The sequence below is a fragment of the Juglans microcarpa x Juglans regia genome, chromosome 8S (genome assembly GCF_004785595.1).
Source record: "Juglans microcarpa x Juglans regia isolate MS1-56 chromosome 8S, Jm3101_v1.0, whole genome shotgun sequence".
NCBI lineage: Eukaryota > Viridiplantae > Streptophyta > Magnoliopsida > Fagales > Juglandaceae > Juglans > Juglans microcarpa x Juglans regia.
Genome location: NC_054609.1, coordinates 5,287,257 through 5,308,373, shown reverse-complemented (window position 1 = coordinate 5,308,373; position 21,117 = coordinate 5,287,257). Strand labels below are relative to the sequence as shown.

General features: G+C 34.7%; 1 protein-coding gene across 2 annotated transcripts; it reads right to left on the bottom strand.

The window, feature by feature from the left end:
* Positions 1–2,561: 2,561 nt before the first annotated feature.
* LOC121244952 (triacylglycerol lipase OBL1-like) lies at positions 2,562–9,475 on the bottom strand. Of its 2 annotated transcripts, XM_041143205.1 has the most exons (4): positions 9,375–9,467; positions 9,202–9,235; positions 7,151–7,767; positions 6,325–6,740 (listed from the first exon to the last, which is right to left on the bottom strand). In XM_041143205.1, the coding sequence occupies exons 1-4, from the start codon at positions 9,441–9,443 to the stop codon at positions 6,441–6,443; spliced, it is 1,020 nt and encodes a 339-aa protein (XP_040999139.1). In that variant the 5' UTR covers positions 9,444–9,467; the 3' UTR covers positions 6,325–6,440. The 2 variants fall into 2 exon arrangements, 1 of the variants encoding a protein (XP_040999139.1); XR_005936512.1 differs by lacking the exons at positions 6,325–6,740; positions 7,151–7,767 and adding an exon at positions 2,562–2,788 and having other exon boundaries at positions 9,375–9,475.
* Positions 9,476–21,117: the final 11,642 nt, after the last annotated feature.

Genomic DNA, 21,117 nt, shown 5'->3' with positions numbered 1-21,117 from the left:
GTCTAGGCCTCTGCCTTGCCTTCCTGGGTCAAGTCCTGTTCTGCAGTGTCATCCTTATAAATGTCATCACTTGGATGGTTTAAAAACATAAAAATATACGAAAAAAATGAGTCGAATGCTCAATAAGCAACACATCATACAGTAAACATAATAAACATAAGGTTTCTTAAAAAAAGTGCATACTCATAAATACATACGTAAATAACATGAATATGAACATGAACTTATCTTTCACTTATCTTAGGCCGTTACCTATTGTTGATCCCCATGAGTTAGGATTAGTGAATCTAAGTAGATTCTGATTCTGCTCGTGGCTGCGGGTTGTGGAATCCATACATAAGGAAGACATACTGGGTGCACTACCAGCATATATGATCTAACAATGCAATATGCTCATAACATAGGTACCGTCTTCATATCATAACATAGGCCGTTACATATCTTATCATTCATATTTCATCATAATCATTCTTGCATACTTGTCATATCATAGATTTCAAAAGAAATCCCATGCATACTTTATCATATCTTGTCATATTATATTATAGATTTCAAATGAAATCTCATTTTTTTTCATAAATATCGCGATACATGTTTCCTTACATAAAATTATGATTTTTCATAAATAATTTGATGCATAAATCTTCACATAAATCATGCATGGATTTTTCTAAATTATTTTCATGCATAACTCTCATATAAAATCATGACCTTTCATAAATCTTTTAATGCATAACTTCTTTTATAAAATCATGAATTTAATGCATAAATCTTTACATAAAATCATGGATTTTCATAAATAATTTAATGCATAAATCTTCAGATAAAATTATAGATTTTCATAAATATGTCATGACTGAGTACATAAAAAGGGGCTTCTAATGAAGCGCATCCATGCAAATTTCTTTTTATAAAAGACATGTTGTTTACCGTACATATGTGTAAGGGTATGATCATACTACTTACCTTGAACCGCTAATCCATTATTTTCTGCACATAATCGGTCGCCTATAAAATAAACACGTAATTTGCATAAATTTCTAGTTAAACATGTGATTTTATTTAAAATAAAATCTAAACTACTAAAATAATCTATATTTCTAAACCTAAAATCCTCAAAAACTCTAAAATATCGCCACTCACCAATTATTTTACCTTTCACATAATTTCACAATTTATCAGATGATTAACTTTAAAAAAAATACTATCAAGCGCAAGTATCATATTTATCCCGATTTTTGCCATCGACATGCACTGAGAAATAATACTAAAAAACTTCTTAGCGTCCAACATCTATTTTCTCTTGGTTTTTACTATAGGAAGCCATCACACTAATAAATAGACCCTTCTATCAACACTAATTGAGCAGGGGTACTCTTGTAATTTACCATAACACACTTCCTAATATTAGTGATAAAATCTTACGGAATGGCCTTACTCAAGAGGTAGTGGCAGTGGCTTACCGTGATCAATAACTAGCGGTAGCTCATGACTGGGCACAATGGCAAGTTCGGTGAGTCGGTGACTATGCAACTAAGAGTAAGAGAGAGTTATGGGAGAGAGAGAGAGAGATAGAGAGTGAGAGAGAGGGAGATTATGGGAGAAACTACATGCCGTGAGTGATAGAGGGAGAACAGAGAGTGAGAATCACGGCGTGAGGGAGATGGACTTACGTGTGGTGGTCGGGGGCGTAGAGTAACTGAGCTGCGGCCGTGTGGCGTGGATGTTTCTGACTAGGACCGACGGTTGACAAGGTGGAGACTTGGCTTGACAGTGGGCTCTGAAATTGCTTTGTTTTAATGGAGCAAAATAGTGGCCCTTCAGCTTTGGTGAGGTTGCATTTCTGTGTTATTTTTTGACGTGGGTTCGCGGCTGACTTTGATGGTGAGGTCTGTGTGGTTGACTGGGAGTCACGGTGGGGCAGCTAGAGGATCCTCTAAAATACGATGGTGCGACACAGGGAGCGAGAGAGAGTTTTCTATCAAGCCAAAACAATCAGATAGAGAGGAGTGGAGGATGGTCTGGCTTGCCAAAATAGTGTGAGGCAGAGGGAGGTGCCTGGTTGGTGGGTTCTGTGGCTGCAGTGAGGTGATCAGACTCTTCTAGTGGTCGGCAGAGGATTGAGTAGAAAACATGGCTATTTTTGATATTCATGGTGGACGTGATGGTCTTGGGATGAGAGGTTTCGATTTTGAAACCCTAGGATGCATGAAAGGCAGTATGTGCATGGCTGTGCATGAAGTCTATAAATAGATGTAGTGACATGCATGTGTGACTAACGGAGAGAGACGTGCAAGGCTTGAAATTCAGGGAGGAAAATCAGTTAGGGGCTTTATTATGAAGAGGAATCTATAATGTTAATAGTGTTTGGAGTCTAACACTAAGGCGTTTGGATTTTTCTTTTTTAATAAAAATGGAGCCTCAAGTCTAGGTTTAAATAAAAAATAACTATTCAATAAACTCTTTAATGGGTTTTAACTCATTTATCGAGCCTAATAAAATTATCCTTAATTAATCCCTAAAAATATACGATCGAGTCGTTATATAGGATCACTTCCTTTCTCTATTTCTTTTGGCTAGCCTTTGTCCATCTGCAAGCCTAGAGCATTCATAAAGCCACTATGGGCCTTTCCCACGCCTTCAAGCTCAATCCACGACAAGTCCACATCTATCCCAATTACAATTGGATCAAATGGATCAGTGCCCCTAAACCCAACCACGATTAGGTTAGGGTTATTCTTTGTATCTTGGAACATGATAGCTTGAGTTGAAGGTCGTCCTCGAAAATCTGTCAACCATTTTATTTTTAGACCTGTATGTTTCTAAATTTCCCAAAAAGAAGAGAAATACTATTGTATTATTGCATCAAAACTAATGTTTTTCGGTTTTAAATTAGGCAATAAGTTTGTCATAGTTGTTATTCGATAGTCCCAAAACACATAATTTAAGCACAAAATTTCAAGTTTGAGCCCTACGTTTCACATGGGGAGGCAATAGAAAGCATACTTATAATACTAGTTGAGATCTTTTTCAATTGTTTGATCGAATTAGAGAGTCCATCACATTAGGAAATAGACACAATATTAAATGCCTATGTGGGGTCCATGTTGTCCAAAAATCATATATGAATAACATTAAATGTTGTAAAACTCACATGATGTATCTAATTCTCTCTATAATTGGAGAGGATTTCTATTCACTTAGTACAAGTATTTTCTAATTTCCCAAAACTTGTTTTCCAACTAATTGTACCAATTGGCTCATGCAACTCATAAACTTAGTTCGAGGGAGAAAGGGCAAGTGATTCCTTGACTGCATAATCTTAAAGAATCTTCTCATGTTTTCTTAGCAAGTAATAAGAATTTTGAGTGTCATTATGATAAACTTGAAAAGCATTAAATGAAATTTAAAAGAATAGGATAAATAAAACGAATGGACTCCTTAATGGTGCAAGATTGGTGAAATGATCCTTATTTTAGAAAATAGTATTTATTCGTTTTTGGAAATGGGGAGAACTCTTAGATCCAATTTAAAATTAGATGAATAAGGATTTATGTAATAATATACTTAACCTTTTTCACAACTCAAATGAAGCGTGCTCGTATAAACTTTAAAATGAGTAATGCTAGATATAGTTCTAGGGTGTGCAATTGCAATATTTTAAATTTCATTTCGGTGATCATTACGGTTTAAGTACCTGTTCAAACAGACATATTGTTCAAATGATTTTTTGGACGTTCGAACGACTTCTTGAAATGATATTCAATCGTCCCAGAATAAAAATTCCGTTCGAACGTGATCGAATGGTCCAACAGAATTTCATCCAAAAAAATCATTTTTGGGATGAAATTTTGATTTTTGTCCCAAAATACCTTTTGGGATAGTGATATTGGGATGACCTTTAGACGTTTTGTTTTCGTCTCAAAATATATTTTGGGACGAAAAACTTGTCTTTTTGGATTAAACTTTTCATCCCAAAATAGTTTATCTGTTGTAGTGTACCATTGAGGGAAGGAGGCACGACGAGAGAGAGTGATGAAAGAGAGAGAGAGAGCAATGTGTGAGGGAGAGGGATGAAGAGCGATAGTGGGGGAGTTCAGCGTGGGCTTACTGAGAGGGATGGAGGTCTTGCATGGTGGTGCAAGCATGGACGGAGGGGCTGAGTAGCTTGCGGAGGAGCCATGTTAGACAAAAAGGAATGATACTCTGTCTCGGGTGTATGAGAACAAGGTATATCATGTCTCAGTGGAAGGAGCAGCATTGTGGCTAACTAGTGGTTGGGCAGTGAACGGAGACGGGTGGTTTACGGTGGTCTGGTGCAGTGATGCTAAGGACGTGGTCCAAGGCTGCAGCTGGGTTGTTTTCATGGTGGTTCTAAGTGGTAGGAAGGCTCACGTTGTGGAGGAGAGGTGGGCTACAGAGGTACAACTGAGTAGGCTGTTGGTGTTGTGGGTGCATGGGTTGCTGCGGCGTGGTGGTTCTTGGTAGTGGAGCTACCTTAAGGTGGTGCGGGGAGGTTGTTCTGGGTGCATGGGTTCAGTTTCTAGGGTGGTTCACGATAGAGGGAGCGGGAGCGGTTTCCAGTGTTGCTGCTCGTGTTTTGGGGAATGAAATCGTGAAGGCTGAGTGTCTTGTGGTGGAAATCTTGTGTGGAAAAAAAATGTGTGTGGTGGTAGCCCTAGGCTCTAGAGGAAGAAGACGAGGGTGCAAGGGCAACGGTTGCTAGTTGTTGCCGTGTTTGATGGGCTCTTCATGGACGTAGAAACGTGGAGAGGGAATGTGGAGGCTGAGGGTGGTGTAGTTGTGGAGTGCTTGATGGTAAATTTATGGAGAAGATGCAGCAACCCTAGCTTGGGGGAATTTCTATGTGCAAGAGAGGTTATACATGTATATATATATATATATATATATAGATGATTGGAAACCCTAGAGAAAAAAAAAGTGAGGAAGAAAGGGGCAAGCAGAAGGAACGGACATGCATGCCGTTGGGGGCCAATACAAGATCTCATGGGCTTGGGATTTTGGCCAATTTCAAATATTTGGCCCATGTTTCATAGTGAACAAAAAGAAAATAATAAATGGGCTCTTCCCTGAGTTTTGGGCCTCGACTCATCTATATATATATATATACACTTATAATTGTTCAACAAATTTTCTCGGCTCATAAAAAAAGATTTTCCATCCGACCCAAAAATATTTAAAAAAATTACTAAAAATAGCAAGCCAGCCTTTTCCATGATTGTGAATTGACCATTTAGTTCCATTTCCCTTTTTTTTTTTTTCTTTCTATTTCATGCACTATAACGTTTGTTTTGAGGCATTTGTTAATGTCTCTTGCCCTTCCTATTGTACATTTAATGTTAGTTAATTTGATATTGCTATTAACAAAAGAAAAATGATACAAGGGAAAAATTTGTTCCTTTGGAATAATATATCCCTCTCAATATAATCTAATGTGATAAGTGTTAGTACACTTGACTAATATTGTATCTATATTTGCTAAAAACACAATTTGGACAATGAAGCAAATCCTCGCCTGATCTCATGCCTACTAGCCCGCATTGATTGAGCGGATGTACCTCCCATCCTACCATCCAATTTCTATCAATGAAACCTATCTAAAGCCTCTCTTGCAAACAGTCAAACCCTTCCAAGCTTCCAGGCCATTACATAATTCAAAAAGCCATAATAACCAAATCATTAAAACCCACTTGCTCATAGATAAAATATTAGATTCACAATCTTGATCATGAGCCTATACGTGGAGATACCCACAGTGGTGGCCAAGGGTCTCTAGCACTCTATTGAGGCTCAACATCATGCTGTGCAATAGGTCTTTGTAAAGCTCATGGTCATGCCATGGATCTCAATGTACACTCATGTCGTCGACTTGGGTCTATGCATGAAGAATAAGTAGAAGATGATGAGAAGGACGAGATGAAGAAGAAGAGATTTAGAAAAGGAGAGAGAGGTATGAAGAATAAAAGGGAGGAAATGAAGAGTGTAACTATAAGGGAAAAATGAGGGTAAGGGAAAAAACATGTAGAGTTTTTTGTTTATATTCTTGTAGGGAGGGCGGGCAGGTAGGATACCCCCAGCCACCCACCTTTTTGAAAAGTTAAATTAATAATTCATTCACTTAGCCTATTGGGCAGGTAGGGCATGGAAGTTTGGGTGACCCACTGCCAGGCCTTATATTTCTTGAGTTATAAGTACAATGACTCGTCTGTGATCTATAATACCATTCTTGCAAGTTGTAGACATGGTGACTATATATAATGCTTGATCTTGATTCATGAAATGCTTCTAAAGGAAAATATATAGTTCACAAGTCAATTATTTCTCTCTAAACAAAGTTGGAAAAAGAAAATGACATTACAATTTAAATCCTAAAAGGAGTTGTTGGTTCCTTCAGAGAAACCTGAAAGCCTTTATATAAGCTATTGTGATTTCTTTGGTAAACCAACTTTAGAATTTCTTTGCCCAAGTGAGTTCTGGAGGTCTATAGGTAAGGATCCCAATCGAGTGACGTTAACATAATCTTGAGGACTATGTGCTGCTAATCCGGGAATTATCAATCCGAACACTCTAAACATTTTCATCAACCAACTTTCTTTGTATTCTGAACCTCTGATATATGGGATTATGAAACTTCGGATCAACTCCAAAACTGCATTTAGGTACTTAGGTATTACCCATAGTAGTGAGAAGTAGTTCTTATTTGGTTCCTCCCATAAAACCTGGATTCCAAAATTAAGGATGCAGTATGTTAGTGCTATTGTTCCACATCTAAAATTTTATAAAGAGAGTGAAAGAGATAATGATTTCCTAGAATTCCTACGTATGCTACCTTATTTTGTAATTACATTCCCAATTACTTTCAAACTAAATGTTTAAGATGTTATCACATTAGCACATTTACTTTTACTAACTTTTCATATTTCGGTAAATGATATGTGTGAAAGTCTCAATTTTTTAATTGAAAAAATGGTTAAATATTATATATATGATTAGTTGTGCACCTGCACGATGCACAATTGATTCTATAGTAATTTTGAATATAAACTTTTTCGGTTACCAGTTGCAAAGGATAATGTGACTATTTCAAAGAGTTATATATGATCAAGAAAAAGATAGTATTAATACTGACCTTCTCGTTGTAGTACACATTGTAGTAGAGGACGGGAGAGAAGTGCTCAAAGAATATACTGTCATCGTCATAAGGGACCCTAGGCACCAAGTCATTGCAGTAAACATATCTTAGATACTTCACATCATTCTCGTTCAACTTTGCCTTCATGTAATCCCCAAACTGCTTGTTTCCAACCCTTGGTTGCCCAAATGTATACACTCCCTCCAACTTATCTAACAACCATGCCTCCTCATGCATGGCTAGAATGGTCACAAAGAGAATTGCCAATGCCCCACCCAAGCTGTGTCCTGTTAATATGAATTTAGCGCTCTCATTCTTCTGCAATATTTCTCTTAGCTTGCTTCTTATTTCATAGTAAGCAAATTGTTGTTGGGGATCACTTCTTTTCTCTATTTCTTTTGGCCAGCCTTTGTCCTTTTGTAAGCCTAGAGCTTTCATAAAGCCACTATGGGCCTTTCCCACGCCTTCAAGCTCAATCCACGACAAGTCCACATCTGTCCCAATTGCAATTGGATCGAATGGATGGGTGCCAGTAAACCCAACCACGATTAGGTTAGGGTTATACTTTGTATCTTGGAACATGATAGCTTGAGTTGAAGGTTGTTGTCGAAAATCTGTCAACCATTTTCTTTTTAGACATATATGTTTTCTAAATTTCCCAAAAAGAAGAGAAATACTATTGTATTATTGCATCAAAACTAATGTTTTCTAGTTTAAATTAGAAAATAAGTTTGTCATAGTCGTTTTTCAATTTTCCCATGACACATAATTTAAGCACAAAATTTCAAGTTTGAGCTTTACATTTCACATGGGGAGGCAATAGAAAGCATACTTATAATACTAGTTGAGATCTTTTTCAATTGTTTGATCGAATTAGAGAGTCCATCGCATAAGGAAATAGACACAATATTAAATGCCTATGTGGGGTCCATGTTGTCCAAAAATCATATATGAATAACATTAAATGTTGTAAAACTCACATTATGTATCGAATTCTCTCTATAATTGGAGATGATTTCTATTGACTTAGTATAAAGTATTTTCTAACTTCCCAAAACTTGTTTTTCCAACTAATCGTACCAATTGGCTCATGCAACTCATAAACTTACTTTGAGGGAGAAAGGGCAAGTGATTCCTTGGCTGCATAATCTTAAAGAATCTTCTCATGTTTTCTCAGCATGCAATGAGAATTTCGAGTGTCATTATGATCAAATATGAAAAGCCTTAAATGATCTGTAAAAGAATAGGATAAATAAAAGGAATGGACACCTTAATGGTGCAAGATTGGTGTAATGATCCATCATAGATTATTTTAGAAAATAATATTTCTTCGCTTTTAGAAATCTGGAGAACTCTTAGATCCAATTTAAATTTAGATGAATAAGAATTTATGTAATATTATACTTACAACCTTTTTCACAATTCAAATGAAGCGCGCTCGTATAAAATTTAAAATGAATAATGCTAGATACAGTACTAGAGTGAAAATGAGTAATGCTAGATATAATCTTAAGGTGTACAACTGCAATATTTTAAATTTCGTTTCGATGATCATTATGGTCTAAGTATTGGAATAGAATATTTATATGTATACCCAAACTAACAACTAATAAAATAAATACATGTATATGTACGTGTATATCATGCATGTGTGTATATATATGGAAGAATTAATCATTTATAAAATGGATATATGTTGAAAAAATCATAAACTTTAGTCGAGACAGAAAAAACAATAAAAAAAAAGAATAGGGAATTTTTTTAAAATAATGATATTTAAAAAGAATAGAGAATGAGAGGACATATTTAAAGTAAAAAAAAAAAAATTAAAATTATATAAATGTATTTTATATTCTAGAATTAATTAAATACTTTTTAGATTTAAAATTTCCAAACTGAAATCCAAGTATAAGATTTACAAAACTGCCATTAAAACAGTCTGGAACGGAATAGGACCCGAAAATTGGCCGGAATGGATGAAATGGACTGAAACGGACAGGAATTTAGAGTGAAACAGAATAAAAAGGTATAGTGTACCGGATACATACCGTTCCAGAAGTTGTAGAACCCTAAGTATTCCATCTGAGCAAAAATTGGAGAGAGAGTGAGAGTTTGAGAGAGAGAGAGAGAGAGAGAGAGAGAGAGAGAATCATCATCATATAAGGAGAACTTAACTTAAACAGATGTATATTTTTTCATATTAATATAATATTATACGTACGTTCCAGTGATCTCTGATTACGGTATGAACAAATTCTGCATTTTCGTATGACAATTTGGAAGCCATCATTGCAAGCGAGGCATTATATTTTCTGTCATCTTGTCTAATGCTTTTGTCTAACTCCACTCTTCCATCAAGACACCCCACCACGGATGTAAACGTTGCCGATGATGGATCAGGCAGCACCACCTCTCCTGCATAAATTATTAATCCAACCCATGATCAGTTTCAGGAATTTAGCAAATCAGTAGTACTGTTTAATCCATTAATGATTCATAGAACTATAAAAAATGGGAAAAGAATAATGTAAAATTAAAACCTGTAAAGAACTTAGAAAACAGCTTGAGAAATCCTCCGTTTCTTAAGAGAAGATTCAGCCACAGCTCCAGCATATTCCCTATCAGAACCAGAGGCTTTCCATAGAGAAGGAGTAGTTTCTGCACGAGAAGGGAGTTGAAGATGTACCATCGGCGCCAAAAATCTGCCCCTAGAGATTCCGTGCAGTCGAGGAATCCACTTGTTTCTGAGAAGTCGGAGAAAAGGAGAAAGCGAACAAGATCATAGAAGCTCGCCTCTTCTGGCTTAAGCAGCAGAAAATGGTCACTGAATTGTCTCTCGTATGGCGCCATGACTCGGAAGCAATGAAGAAGATGATATATATATATATATATATATATATATATATATATAAAAGAATTTATTGGGGAAACTTTGTCTCCGACGATGACAAGAAGAAAGAGACGACGGCACGCGCGGGGACCCACTTTGGCCGTGTCTTACTTCTTTATTTTTTTTGTAATGGCTCCAAAAGTGGAGGATCGCTACAGCCGCGTGAACATACGAATATTTTAATCCGGTTTCTATTGGTAATCAATCTCAATTTATTTTAATTTATTATATTATTATTTATTACTATTTAATAATTTTAATTCACATATTTTATTACTATTTATAACTTATCTCACTACTATTTACAATCCATCTCAACTCATCTTTAAATTTAAACAACCCCTTGAGAAAAAAAATAAGTATCCGTCGTTAACGTGATGCAAGGATTAGGTAGCGACCTTTACACAAGTAAAATCTCACATTTTTAATAATTTTTTTTATACTTACATATATTTTTTATCATTAATAAAATCTCACATTTTTTTTTAACATCTCATAAGAGGCATTGGTTTCTTTTTAATTATAAGCTATCTGATAAATTTACAATCTCATTTTACTTATTTATTTACACTTAATTTCCTTTCGAGTCATCTATACTAGCTAGCTTGTTTGGATTAGTTTTGTTAGTAAGTATATATATACTACAATGAGTTAACGACTAGGAGTGAATGCAACAAATCTCATATAGCTATCTTTATCTATATTGTAAAGATTTTACAATATTCAATCTTAAATTCAATAAAAAAATTTTTCTTTATTTATTTAATTTTTATCATTTGCTTTAAAAAATTTTACATGACTATTTTTATCTTAATTTTTATCGTTTACTTGAGTCCAATAAAGTTCAAGTGAGAGGTTTAATAGATGGCTTTAATAATTTAATTTATCTTTAGATAATAACCTTATATAATTAATATTAAATATCCACGAGACACTTTACTATTTTAAATATCGATTACATGCCAAATCCTAGTTTCGTCCTTGAACGGGAACATCATATTTTTCTGACTTTTCAAGAAAATCATGTGTTTTGTGTTTTTAGGAGATCGAGTGAGTACATCATACATGATGCCGCCCACGTGGCTCGTACAGCTCAGTTTCATTCCATAAAGAAATGCTTCATCTACGAAATTTTTTCGTTAAAATTCCAAACTTTTAACATATTGATCACGTTAGCGTCTAATATAGGGTCAAAAGTATATATAGAAGAAAGCTGATAACCAGATAATTAATAAAACTAAAATAGTGTAATATCGATTAAATGATTTAAAATCATGGGATATATTCCAAGTATAACATGGTTTATATAATATAGTCTATAGTAATATCAAAATTGATTAATAATTTGAACCCTCGGTACTGTTAGCTAAAAGTAATGGAAAGGTGAGAACTTCCAACCTCCCTTGATCTTAAATTAATTGAATTATTAAATTCCCAAGCAGTATATATGTAGAACACATAATCTACAATATCATTTAAATGATCTGATTTGATTTGTAATATTTAAATTTTAATATTTATGATCTTTAAAATTAAATTATGTCAGATAAGTATTTTATTTGGTGTACAGATCTACACAAAGAATTGAAAATAGAAATTTTTTAAATTAATTATCCTCCGAGTCTTTCAAAATTTAATTGTCGTGACACCTATTTTATAATTCTCACAAATTCAAATCCCAAATCCTTAATTAAAACAAATCCAATCAAGAATCTCGATCAAGCCAAAAAAATTTGAGAAAAAAAAATTGCTAGAACTTCGATTTCTTTATATGTAAAAACATAAATTTTAAGGATATTTTTTTAATTATTATGTTAAAACTGTTACTAAACATTTTTCAATTCAACTAAATTCCGTAAATTTCAATCTTATATTTCTCCTTCAACATATCCTATAATCACCTAGGATTAGATCAGAATTGACTGACATTGAAGGTCTGAGATAATCAAACAAGAAAGGTATCAGAAGTACTCATTTTTCATTGCGTACGCACGTTGGTTTTGACTTTCTAAAAGCAGATCAAAACGTTGTCAAGAAAGTAACAATCCAATAATTCAACTGAAATGAACCGATCAACCTTAAATTGTTAGGTACATGCATGGTGCTTTAAAAACGTGCTTCATATCTATGAAAAACTTAAACGCACATATATACGTATAATATTGTTGAACCCAAGGTTTCAAGTTTCATATAATTATATATTTACATATGAATTTTGATTATAACAAATGAATTCAAGCATAAATGAGTCTCAAGTTTAAGTTGTCTACACAATGACGCCAAAGCACATCAATGAATAAAGCATGAGCATGAAAGGAAACAAGCTTACAAATAAAGCTCTTAGAGTAATTTTGTACATCTGATTTGTTTAAGGCAATTCCATATTAATTAATGAACAAAACTCTTAGTGCTTCAAAATTTTATGAATAGTAGTGAAATAGTTTGAGTGAAAATATTTTATTTAATTTTTGGAAATAAGAGAGAAAAAATTGAATAAGAATACTATAATGTTAAAAAATTGTTTGAATATTATTAATATTTTTGTTTTGAAGCTTGTAAAAGTTGTATTGCTTTTTATGTTTTGTTTTGAAGTTTGTAAAAATTATATTGATTTTTGTGTTTGAATAATGATTAGGTAAGGCTTAGATGAAAAAGTTGAAAAATTAAAATTAAAATGTGTTTTGTGTGTTAGTAATATTTAGGAATGGAATTACGAGAAGTTTTGAGATTTCTGTGTATGTCCAAAGAAACCCTTACCCTCGACTCTTATTTTTGAAACTTTATAGATAGGGTCTTATTGTTCATTCACGTTTATAGAGTTTTTGGTTCAAGAAAGTGTGTTTTGTGTTTTTAGGAGATCGAGTGAGTACATCATGATGCATGCATGCCGCCCACACCTACCATGAAAACACTCCACATGACTCGTTCAACCCAATTTCTTTGCGTAAAGAAATGCTTCATATCTACGAAATTTTGTCCTTAAAATTCCAAACTTTTAACATATTGATCACATGATTAGCATCTAATATAGGGTCAAAAGTATAGAAGAAAGCTGATAATCCCATAATAAAACAAAAAGTGTAATATCAATCAAATGATTTAAAATCATGGGATTCCAATTATAGCACGGTTTATACAATATAGTCTATACTATCAAAATTGATTAATAATTTGAACCCTCGATATTGTTAGCTAAAAGTAATATTGGAAAGTTAATTGGAAACCTCCAACCTCTCTTGATCCTAAATTAATTGAGTTATTATATTCTCAAGCGATATATATGTAGAACATATCATCTACGATAAAATCATTTAAATGTCCAGATCTGATTTGTAATATTAAGTTGATTAGAATTCTCATAGCATCTGAATGGAAGAGGAGTTCACCCAATGGGAAGTTTATACATTATTAATTTTTTTTTTAATGTAGATCTCATATTTATTCAAATTTTTCAAAAAAATTATATAACAAGTGCACACTCTACTGCTATAAATATATTTCTCTCAAAAAATACTTTAATATATGGTTTTTTTAAAGATATCCAAATATAAAGATAATCCCCCCCTCCCCCCTCCGCCCCCCCTCCCAAAAAAAAAAAAAACATTTTCAAAAATCTCATTTAATACTTAGTTGTCTAGGTTTCTTTTAGTTTTTTTTAATAATTATTTCATAGTTACACCTATTTTTTGTCATTAATAAAATCTTATATATATATATATATTTTACATCTCATAAGAGGCATTGATCTCTTTTTATAAGCTATTTGGTAAATTTACAACCTCATTTTTTCAATTTATTTATACTTAATTTCCTTTTAAGTCTTCCACTAGCTAGCATGTTTGGATTATTTTTGTTAGTAAGTACATATATACTACCATCAAGTTAACAATTAGGGGTGAATGCAACAAATCTCACGTAGCTATTTCTATCTATATTGTAGAGACTTTACAATATTCAATTTTAGATTCAACAAAAAAATTTATCTTTGTTTACTTAATTTTTATCATTTGCTTTAAAAAATCTTATATGGCTATTTTTATTTTAATTGTTATCGTTCACTTGAGTCCGATGGAGCTCAAGTGAGAGGTTTAATGGGTGGCTTTAATAATTTAATTTGTCTTTAGATAACAACCTTATATGATTAATGTTAAATATCGGTGACACACTTTACTATTTTAAATATCGATTACATGCCAAATCCTAGTTCCGTCCCCATAGGAGAACATCACGTTTTTCTGTCTTTTCAAGAAAATAATGTGTTTTGTGTTTTTAGGAGATCGAGTGAGTACATCATGCAGGATGCCGCCCACGTGGCTTGTTAAACCCAGTTTCATTTCGTAAAGAAATGCTTCATCTACGAAATTTTCTCGTTAAAATTCCAAACTTTTAACATATTGATCACATTAGCATCTAATATAGGGTCAAAAGTATAAATAGAAGAAAGGTGATAACCTGATAATTAATAAAACTAAAATAGTGTAATATCGATTAAATGATTTAAAATCATGGGATTTATTCCAAGTATAACATGGCTTATATAATATAGTCTATAGTAATATCAAAATTGACTAATAATTTGAACCCTCGGTACTGTTAGCTAAAAGTAATGGAAAGGTGGAAACTTCCAACCTCTCTTGATCTTAAATTAATTGAATTTTTCTATTCCCAAACAGTATATATGTAGAACACATAATCTACAATATCATTTAAATTCCCATATCTGATTTGTAATATTTAAATTTTAATATTTATGATCTTCGAAATCAAATTATGTCAGATAAATATTTTATTGGGGGTACAGTTCTAGACATTAAAGAATTGAAAATAGAATTTTTCAAATTAATTATCCTCCGAGTCTTTCAAAATTTATTTGTCGTGACACTTATTTTATAATTCTCACAAATTCAAATCCCAAATCCTTAATTAAAACAAATCCAGTCAAGAATCTCGATCAAGCGACAAAAAATTTGAGAAAAAAAAATTGCTAGAACTTCGATTTTTTTATATGTAAAAACATAAATTTTAAGGATTTATTTTTTTTAATTATTATGTTAAAACTGTTACTAAACATTTTTCAATTCAACTAAATTCCATAAATTGCAATCTTGTATTTTTCCTTCAACATATCCTATAATCACCTAGGATTAGAGAATTGACTGACATTAAAGGCCTGAGATAATCAAACAAGAAAGGTATCAGAAGTACTCATTTTTCATTGCGTACGCACGTTGGTTTTGACTTTCTAAAAGCAGATCAAAACGTTGTCAAGAAAGTAACAATCCAATAATTCAACTGAAATGAACTGATCAACGTTAAATTGTTAGGTACATGCATGGTGCTTTAAAAATGTGCTTCATATGTATGAAAAAAAATTAAACGCACATATATACATATAATATTGTTGAACCCAAGAATTCAAACTTCATATAATTATATATGATGTACATATGAATTTTGATGATAACAAATGAATTCAAGCAGAAATGAGTCTCAAGTTCAAGTTGTCTACACAATGACGCTAAAGCACATCAACGAATAAAGCATGAGCATGAAAGGAAACAAGCTTACAAAAAAAGCTTTTAGAGTAATTTTGTACATCTGATTTGTTCAAGGCAATTCCATATTAATTAATAAACAAAACTCTTAGGGCTTCAAAATTTTATGAATATATAATAGTGAAATAGTTTGAGTGAAAATATTTTATTTAATTTTAAGAAATAAGAGAGAAAAAATTGAATAAAAAGACTATAAAGTTAAAAAATTGTTTGAATATTAATATTTTTGTTTTGAAGTTTGTAAAAGTTGTATTGCTTTTTATGTTTTGTTTTGAAATTTGTAAAAATTATATTGATTTTTGTGTTTGAATAATGATTGGGTAATGATTAAATGAAAAAGTTAAAAAATTAAAATTAAAATTGAAATGTGTTTTGTGCGTTAGTAATATTTGGGAATGGAACTACGAGAAGTTTTGAGAATTCTGTATATGTCCAAAGAAACACTTACTCTCGACTCTTATTTTCCAAACTTTATAGGGTCGTATTGTCCAAAGAAATCGCGTTTTTCTGTCATGAAAATGTGTTTTGTGTTTTTAGGAGATCGAGTGAGCACATCATGCATGCATGCCGCCCACACCTACCATGAAAACACTCCACGTGAGTCGTTCAGCCCAGTTTCTTTGCGTAAAGAGATGCTTCATCTACGAAATTTTCACCTTAAAATTCCAAACTTTTAACATATCGATCACATGATTAGCATCTAATATAAGGTCAAAAGTAGAGAAGAAAGCTGATAATCCCATGATAAAACTAAAAGTGTAATATCGATCAAATGATTTAAAATCATGGGATTCCAATTATAACATGGTTTATATAATATAGTCTATAGTATCAAAATTGATTAATAATCTGAACCCTCGGTACTGTTAGCTAAAAGTAATATTGGAAAGTTAATTGGAAACCTCCGACCTCTCTTGATCTTAAATTAATTGAGTTATTCTATTCTCAAGCAGTATATATGTAGAACACACCATCTACAATAATATCATTTAAATGTCCAGATCTGATTTGTAATATTCAAATTTTAACATTAATCTAGAATTAGGATTTGCATGTCATTTAAACTTCGTTAGTTTAACATCATTCATGAATGTAATTGTCAGCGTGAAGGACCGATTGAGTCAAAGACTGGATGTCAATTCCTTTTACTTGATGTTTTAGTTAATTGGTCGGTGAAAGTTGATTAGAATTCTCATAGCATCTGAATGGAAGAGGACTTCAATGTGGGTAATAGTACTGGATTTTAAATTGTTAAGCTTAAACCCCTCCTTATCTGGTAAGATCTATCTTCTTAGAAAATGCAAGGTGTAAAAGAAGTGTTTCACACTGCCAATCGTATAGATAACCCTGCGGCGATGATGGAACGGCCCTGGTTGCCCTATGTAAATTTTGATGCTTAAGTGAGGAAGTATAAGAATAATTATAAATAGAATGAATCTGTTTGTTACCTTAGATGGATGTGGCGTGATGGCGATTAACTTTGGTTACTAGTCCCGTGTGCTTATCATTTGTGATCCCTTATTTAACTGGAGAATATGTCTCCTATTTTGTAGGAGTTTTCTCACTCAGGATATTTATATCCAGTCCTTGGCCTCATCCCCAGTTATTCGGGGTTATCTTATCTCGTAATTGTGGTTATGAGTCCTTTGTCTGTGTGGCTTTTAACCTTAAGCCATCAATAAGTCTTCTTGAACTTATGGATGGGCTTGGCCTTAGAGATGGGCTCGAAGCCCTGGGGTCTAAATGTGTCCTCGAGTTACCCCGTTAATTTCCTTTGTGCTTGCATGTGACAAATTAAACAATCATTTTTTCTTTTTATTTATTACTTACCACGCTAGTCTGTTTGCATTGGTTCATTCTTTTTCTTCTTATGGCTATAGGCCATGCTAAGTGGCGAGCGCCAGCTTCCATCCTTTCTTTTTAAGGAAAGATGTGGCTTGCGTCAACCATCATTGTTCCTGCTCATTTAATATGTTTAAAAAAAAACTGTAACTACCGACAAAACTAACCCTTCGGATTCCCGAGGACCCTCATGATTACTCTTCTCGGATGTGCTACACACGCTATTTACCTCTCGTAGCCATTTCCTTTACTCTTCTTTGCTCTTTTGTCTTCCTTCTTTTTCTTCGTATTTCCTTCTGTTTCTCTCCCTTTTCTTCGTTCTTCCTTTCTCTTCGCATTTCTTTGTACTCCTCTCTATTTTCTTTGTGTCTCCTTTCTTCAAGATATTTTCCATGGCTAGTCACAGTCCTACCAAGAAATCCCCCAAATAAAAACCCGAATCTTCTCTCGCTCGTCAGCCCACTTCCTTTGATGGGCATTCGTGGCGTTCTATTCTAGATGTGGAAGATCTCGTTGAACTGAGAGAATCTTTCCGCATTCCCGAGTCGGTGGACATGAATGTTCTAGAAATGGGGTGCGTCGATGAGAAGGGTTATGGCAGAGACATAGCCCTAACAGTTTGTGCCCTTAGTAAAGCATGGCATGATGTTTTGCATTTCTTGAAGCTTACTCCTGCCCAGCTTCATAGTAAAGCATGGCGCGTGCTAATGTGCACCTGCGTTGTCTTCTGTTGTGTCTTGGAGTCCCTCTGGGAGAGGTACCCCGACCTTACGGCGAAGGAATTCCTTTCTTTCTACTGGTGGTGTCCCTGCCGGGAACATTTGCAGCTTCCATGTGCAATCCCTGCTGGGGGCGTGTCCCTGATGATAAAAACGTGTTATTGGAGTTGACTGACAATCAACAAAATTGTGTGAACCTTGTTCGGGAATGGGTGAAGGACCACGACTGCGATGGTCTGTGGTCGGAAGACCTCCTTTCTGCCTCGGGTATTGATAGATTCCTGTCGGTGCCCAGTCGCGCCTTTTTCATGGGGAAAAAACTCAAACCAGTTTCCCTACCGAGGAAAAGAAGCGCTCCCCAGTCTAGGGGACAAAAAATGAAGCATCCTTGAAGTAAAGGCGCGACTCCTGGTAACGTTGTGGGTTCCCAGGAAGCAGGCAGAGGTACTACACCTTAGGGAGATGCTGGACTCCTCTGAGCGATCTTGGATTGATGCTAAAAGCAAGTTCAAAGAGGCGGCTACTACTTTGGCTTCCTTTGAAGAGAGGCGAGAGAAGGTGGCCAAGAAGCTGGGTCAAAGGAAAAAGGCATTTTGGATGAAGCATCATGAGAAGGATACCAGGATCAGTGAGCTGCAGGGTGATTTGGCTCAGATGAAGGCCCAATTTAATAACTATAAGAAGGATCGTGCCGCGAATGATGCCTGCCATGATAAGAATCTGTAGAGTTTGGACATGTTGTCCTGGGAGATGAATGAGTTGAGGGAGGCGTGAGGAAAGTTGATGTCTAAGCTGATTGCTGCGAACAACGAGATTGTTCGACTGCATCCCCAACTCGCCGCTGCCAGAGCTATCCGGGATAGGGCTTTTGGATATGGGTATGGCGCGGGGTTAGTGCGCCTGAAGATGCACCTGTTGGCCCACCCTCAGACCGACCTGATGCACTTGTTAAAGGGTTTCAGTGATAACTCTCCTACCCGTATCAGTACCCCTACCTCAAAACCTATCCTTACTCCAACCCAAATCTGTTTCCATAGTTTGTCTCACTTTACCAAACTAAAAGGTTGTGACCCCAATAACCCTCAAGCTAAATGTAATCACTGTGGGAAAATATATGGATGTCAATATTGGAAACATGGTACATCCCGGTTAAAGGTCCATTTAGAGGAACAATGAAAGAAGAGTCCAATATTAAGATCGTTACTGGAGAAGAGTCAATCTAGACTAGATATTGGACTAAAAAAGATGGTGAATGAGAGTAGTGGGGGTCCAACGTTGAAGGGGTATACGAGTATAATCTCGATGAATGTAGAAGGAAGTTAGATCGTATGGTTATTATAGACGAGCTACCTTTTCAGTTTGTGGAGGGGAGAGGGTTCCAAGAACTTGTCCAAGAATTGGACTCTAGATTTATGCTTCATTCTCTCCACACTGTGACAAAAGATATTAAAAAGATGTACAGAAAATATAAAGATGTTTTAAGGGGCCAATTGATGGGTTTGATAGTTTGCCTCACTACCAATACTTGGAATTCTCTCCAAAATATAAATTACATGTCTTTGGTTGTGCATTTTGTTGATTCTGATTGAATTCTTCAAAAAAAGATTATTAAGTTTTATCTACTAACCGATCACAAGGGTGAGACGATTGGGAAAACCTCGGAGGCCGCAATAAAGGAGTGGGGGTTTGCACTAGTTTTGACAGTTTCAGTTGATAATGCCTCTTCTAATGATGTTGCCTTGGGATATTTGAAGATTAATCTTAGAGAGGCAAATTAGACATTCTTGGGTGGTGAATATTTTTATGAGAGATGTGTTGCACATATCTTGAATATAATTGTGATTGAGGGGTTGAAAGATGTTGATGACTCAGTTGCACGAGTTAGAATGCCTGTGAAATTTGTGAGGTCTTCTCCTTCTAGATTGGACAAAATTCAAGGTTGCTGCGAAGACTGGGGGCATAACACCGAAGAAGGGTCTTTGTACTGATGTTCTTACCAGATGGAACTCAACCTTTTTGATGTTGGAGGTGGCCTAAGAATATAAGACAACTTTTCAATTATTGGGTGATAAAGACATTCAATATGTCAAATACTTTGATGAGCACGAAGGATTAGGAAAGCCTAATGATGATGATTGGGAGGTAGTTTCTACTTTTGTTGATTTTCTCGGGCTTGTTTATGATGTCACATTGAAGTTATCTGGTTCTTTGTATCCTACATCTCATGAATTTTGTCAACAAATATATGTAAGGTGAGAATTTGAGTAGACTAAATATTGGGTAGATTTGAGTAGACTAAATATTTTGTTATATGTGGCTGTTATTCTTGAACCCCGTCTGAAAATTTCAGGCATATTATATGGTTTGAGACTTGCGCACAATCAGGCATGGGCTGATCTTGTTGGTGATATGAGCCGAGATACCCTGACTAAATTGTATGATGAGTTTAATGCGATTAAGGTTGGTACTACATCCACTACACCTACACCTACCTCACGCCTCCTCTAGACACCGAGCCAACAAAGAAGCATAGATTGGTGTAGACTAAGACCCTTGCACAGAATCCCACACTAGTCCGTCAATCTACGGAGGTGGTTTCAGAGTTAGACAACTATTTGTCAGGGGATCTTATTCAAGATGATGATGATTTCGATATATTAGGATGGTGGAAGGCTGCAGCAAGGAAATATCCCATCCTTTCTGAGATGACCCACTGTATTTTGTCCATTCCTATTAGCACCGTTGTCTCAGAGTTGGCCTTTAGTACCAGAAAATGCATATTAGATCTTTTCCATAGTTCATTGTCTCCTACAACTGTGGAGGCATTGATATGCATACAGAGTTGGATGATGAAAAATGATATTCATGTTCTAGATGTTTTAGATTTAAGGAGACGAACGAGGAGGAGGGTGGTGATCATTCTAGATCTGGACCACCTGGTAATTGCTGTTTTTATTT

What these genes read in the sequence shown, in the direction of transcription:
- LOC121244952 (XM_041143205.1), bottom strand. Translation starts at nt 9,443, where the DNA reads ATGATGGCTTCCAAATTGTCATACGAAAATGCAGAATTTGTTCATACC. An exon ending in GTTCTACAACTTCTGGAACG is followed by an intron (nt 7,768 to 9,201) that starts GTATGTATCCGG and finishes AATGGTTGACAG; the next exon opens with ATTTTCGACAACAACCTTCA. An exon ending in ATGTGTACTACAACGAGAAG is followed by an intron (nt 6,741 to 7,150) that starts GTCAGTATTAAT and finishes TTTGGAATCCAG; the next exon opens with GTTTTATGGGAGGAACCAAA.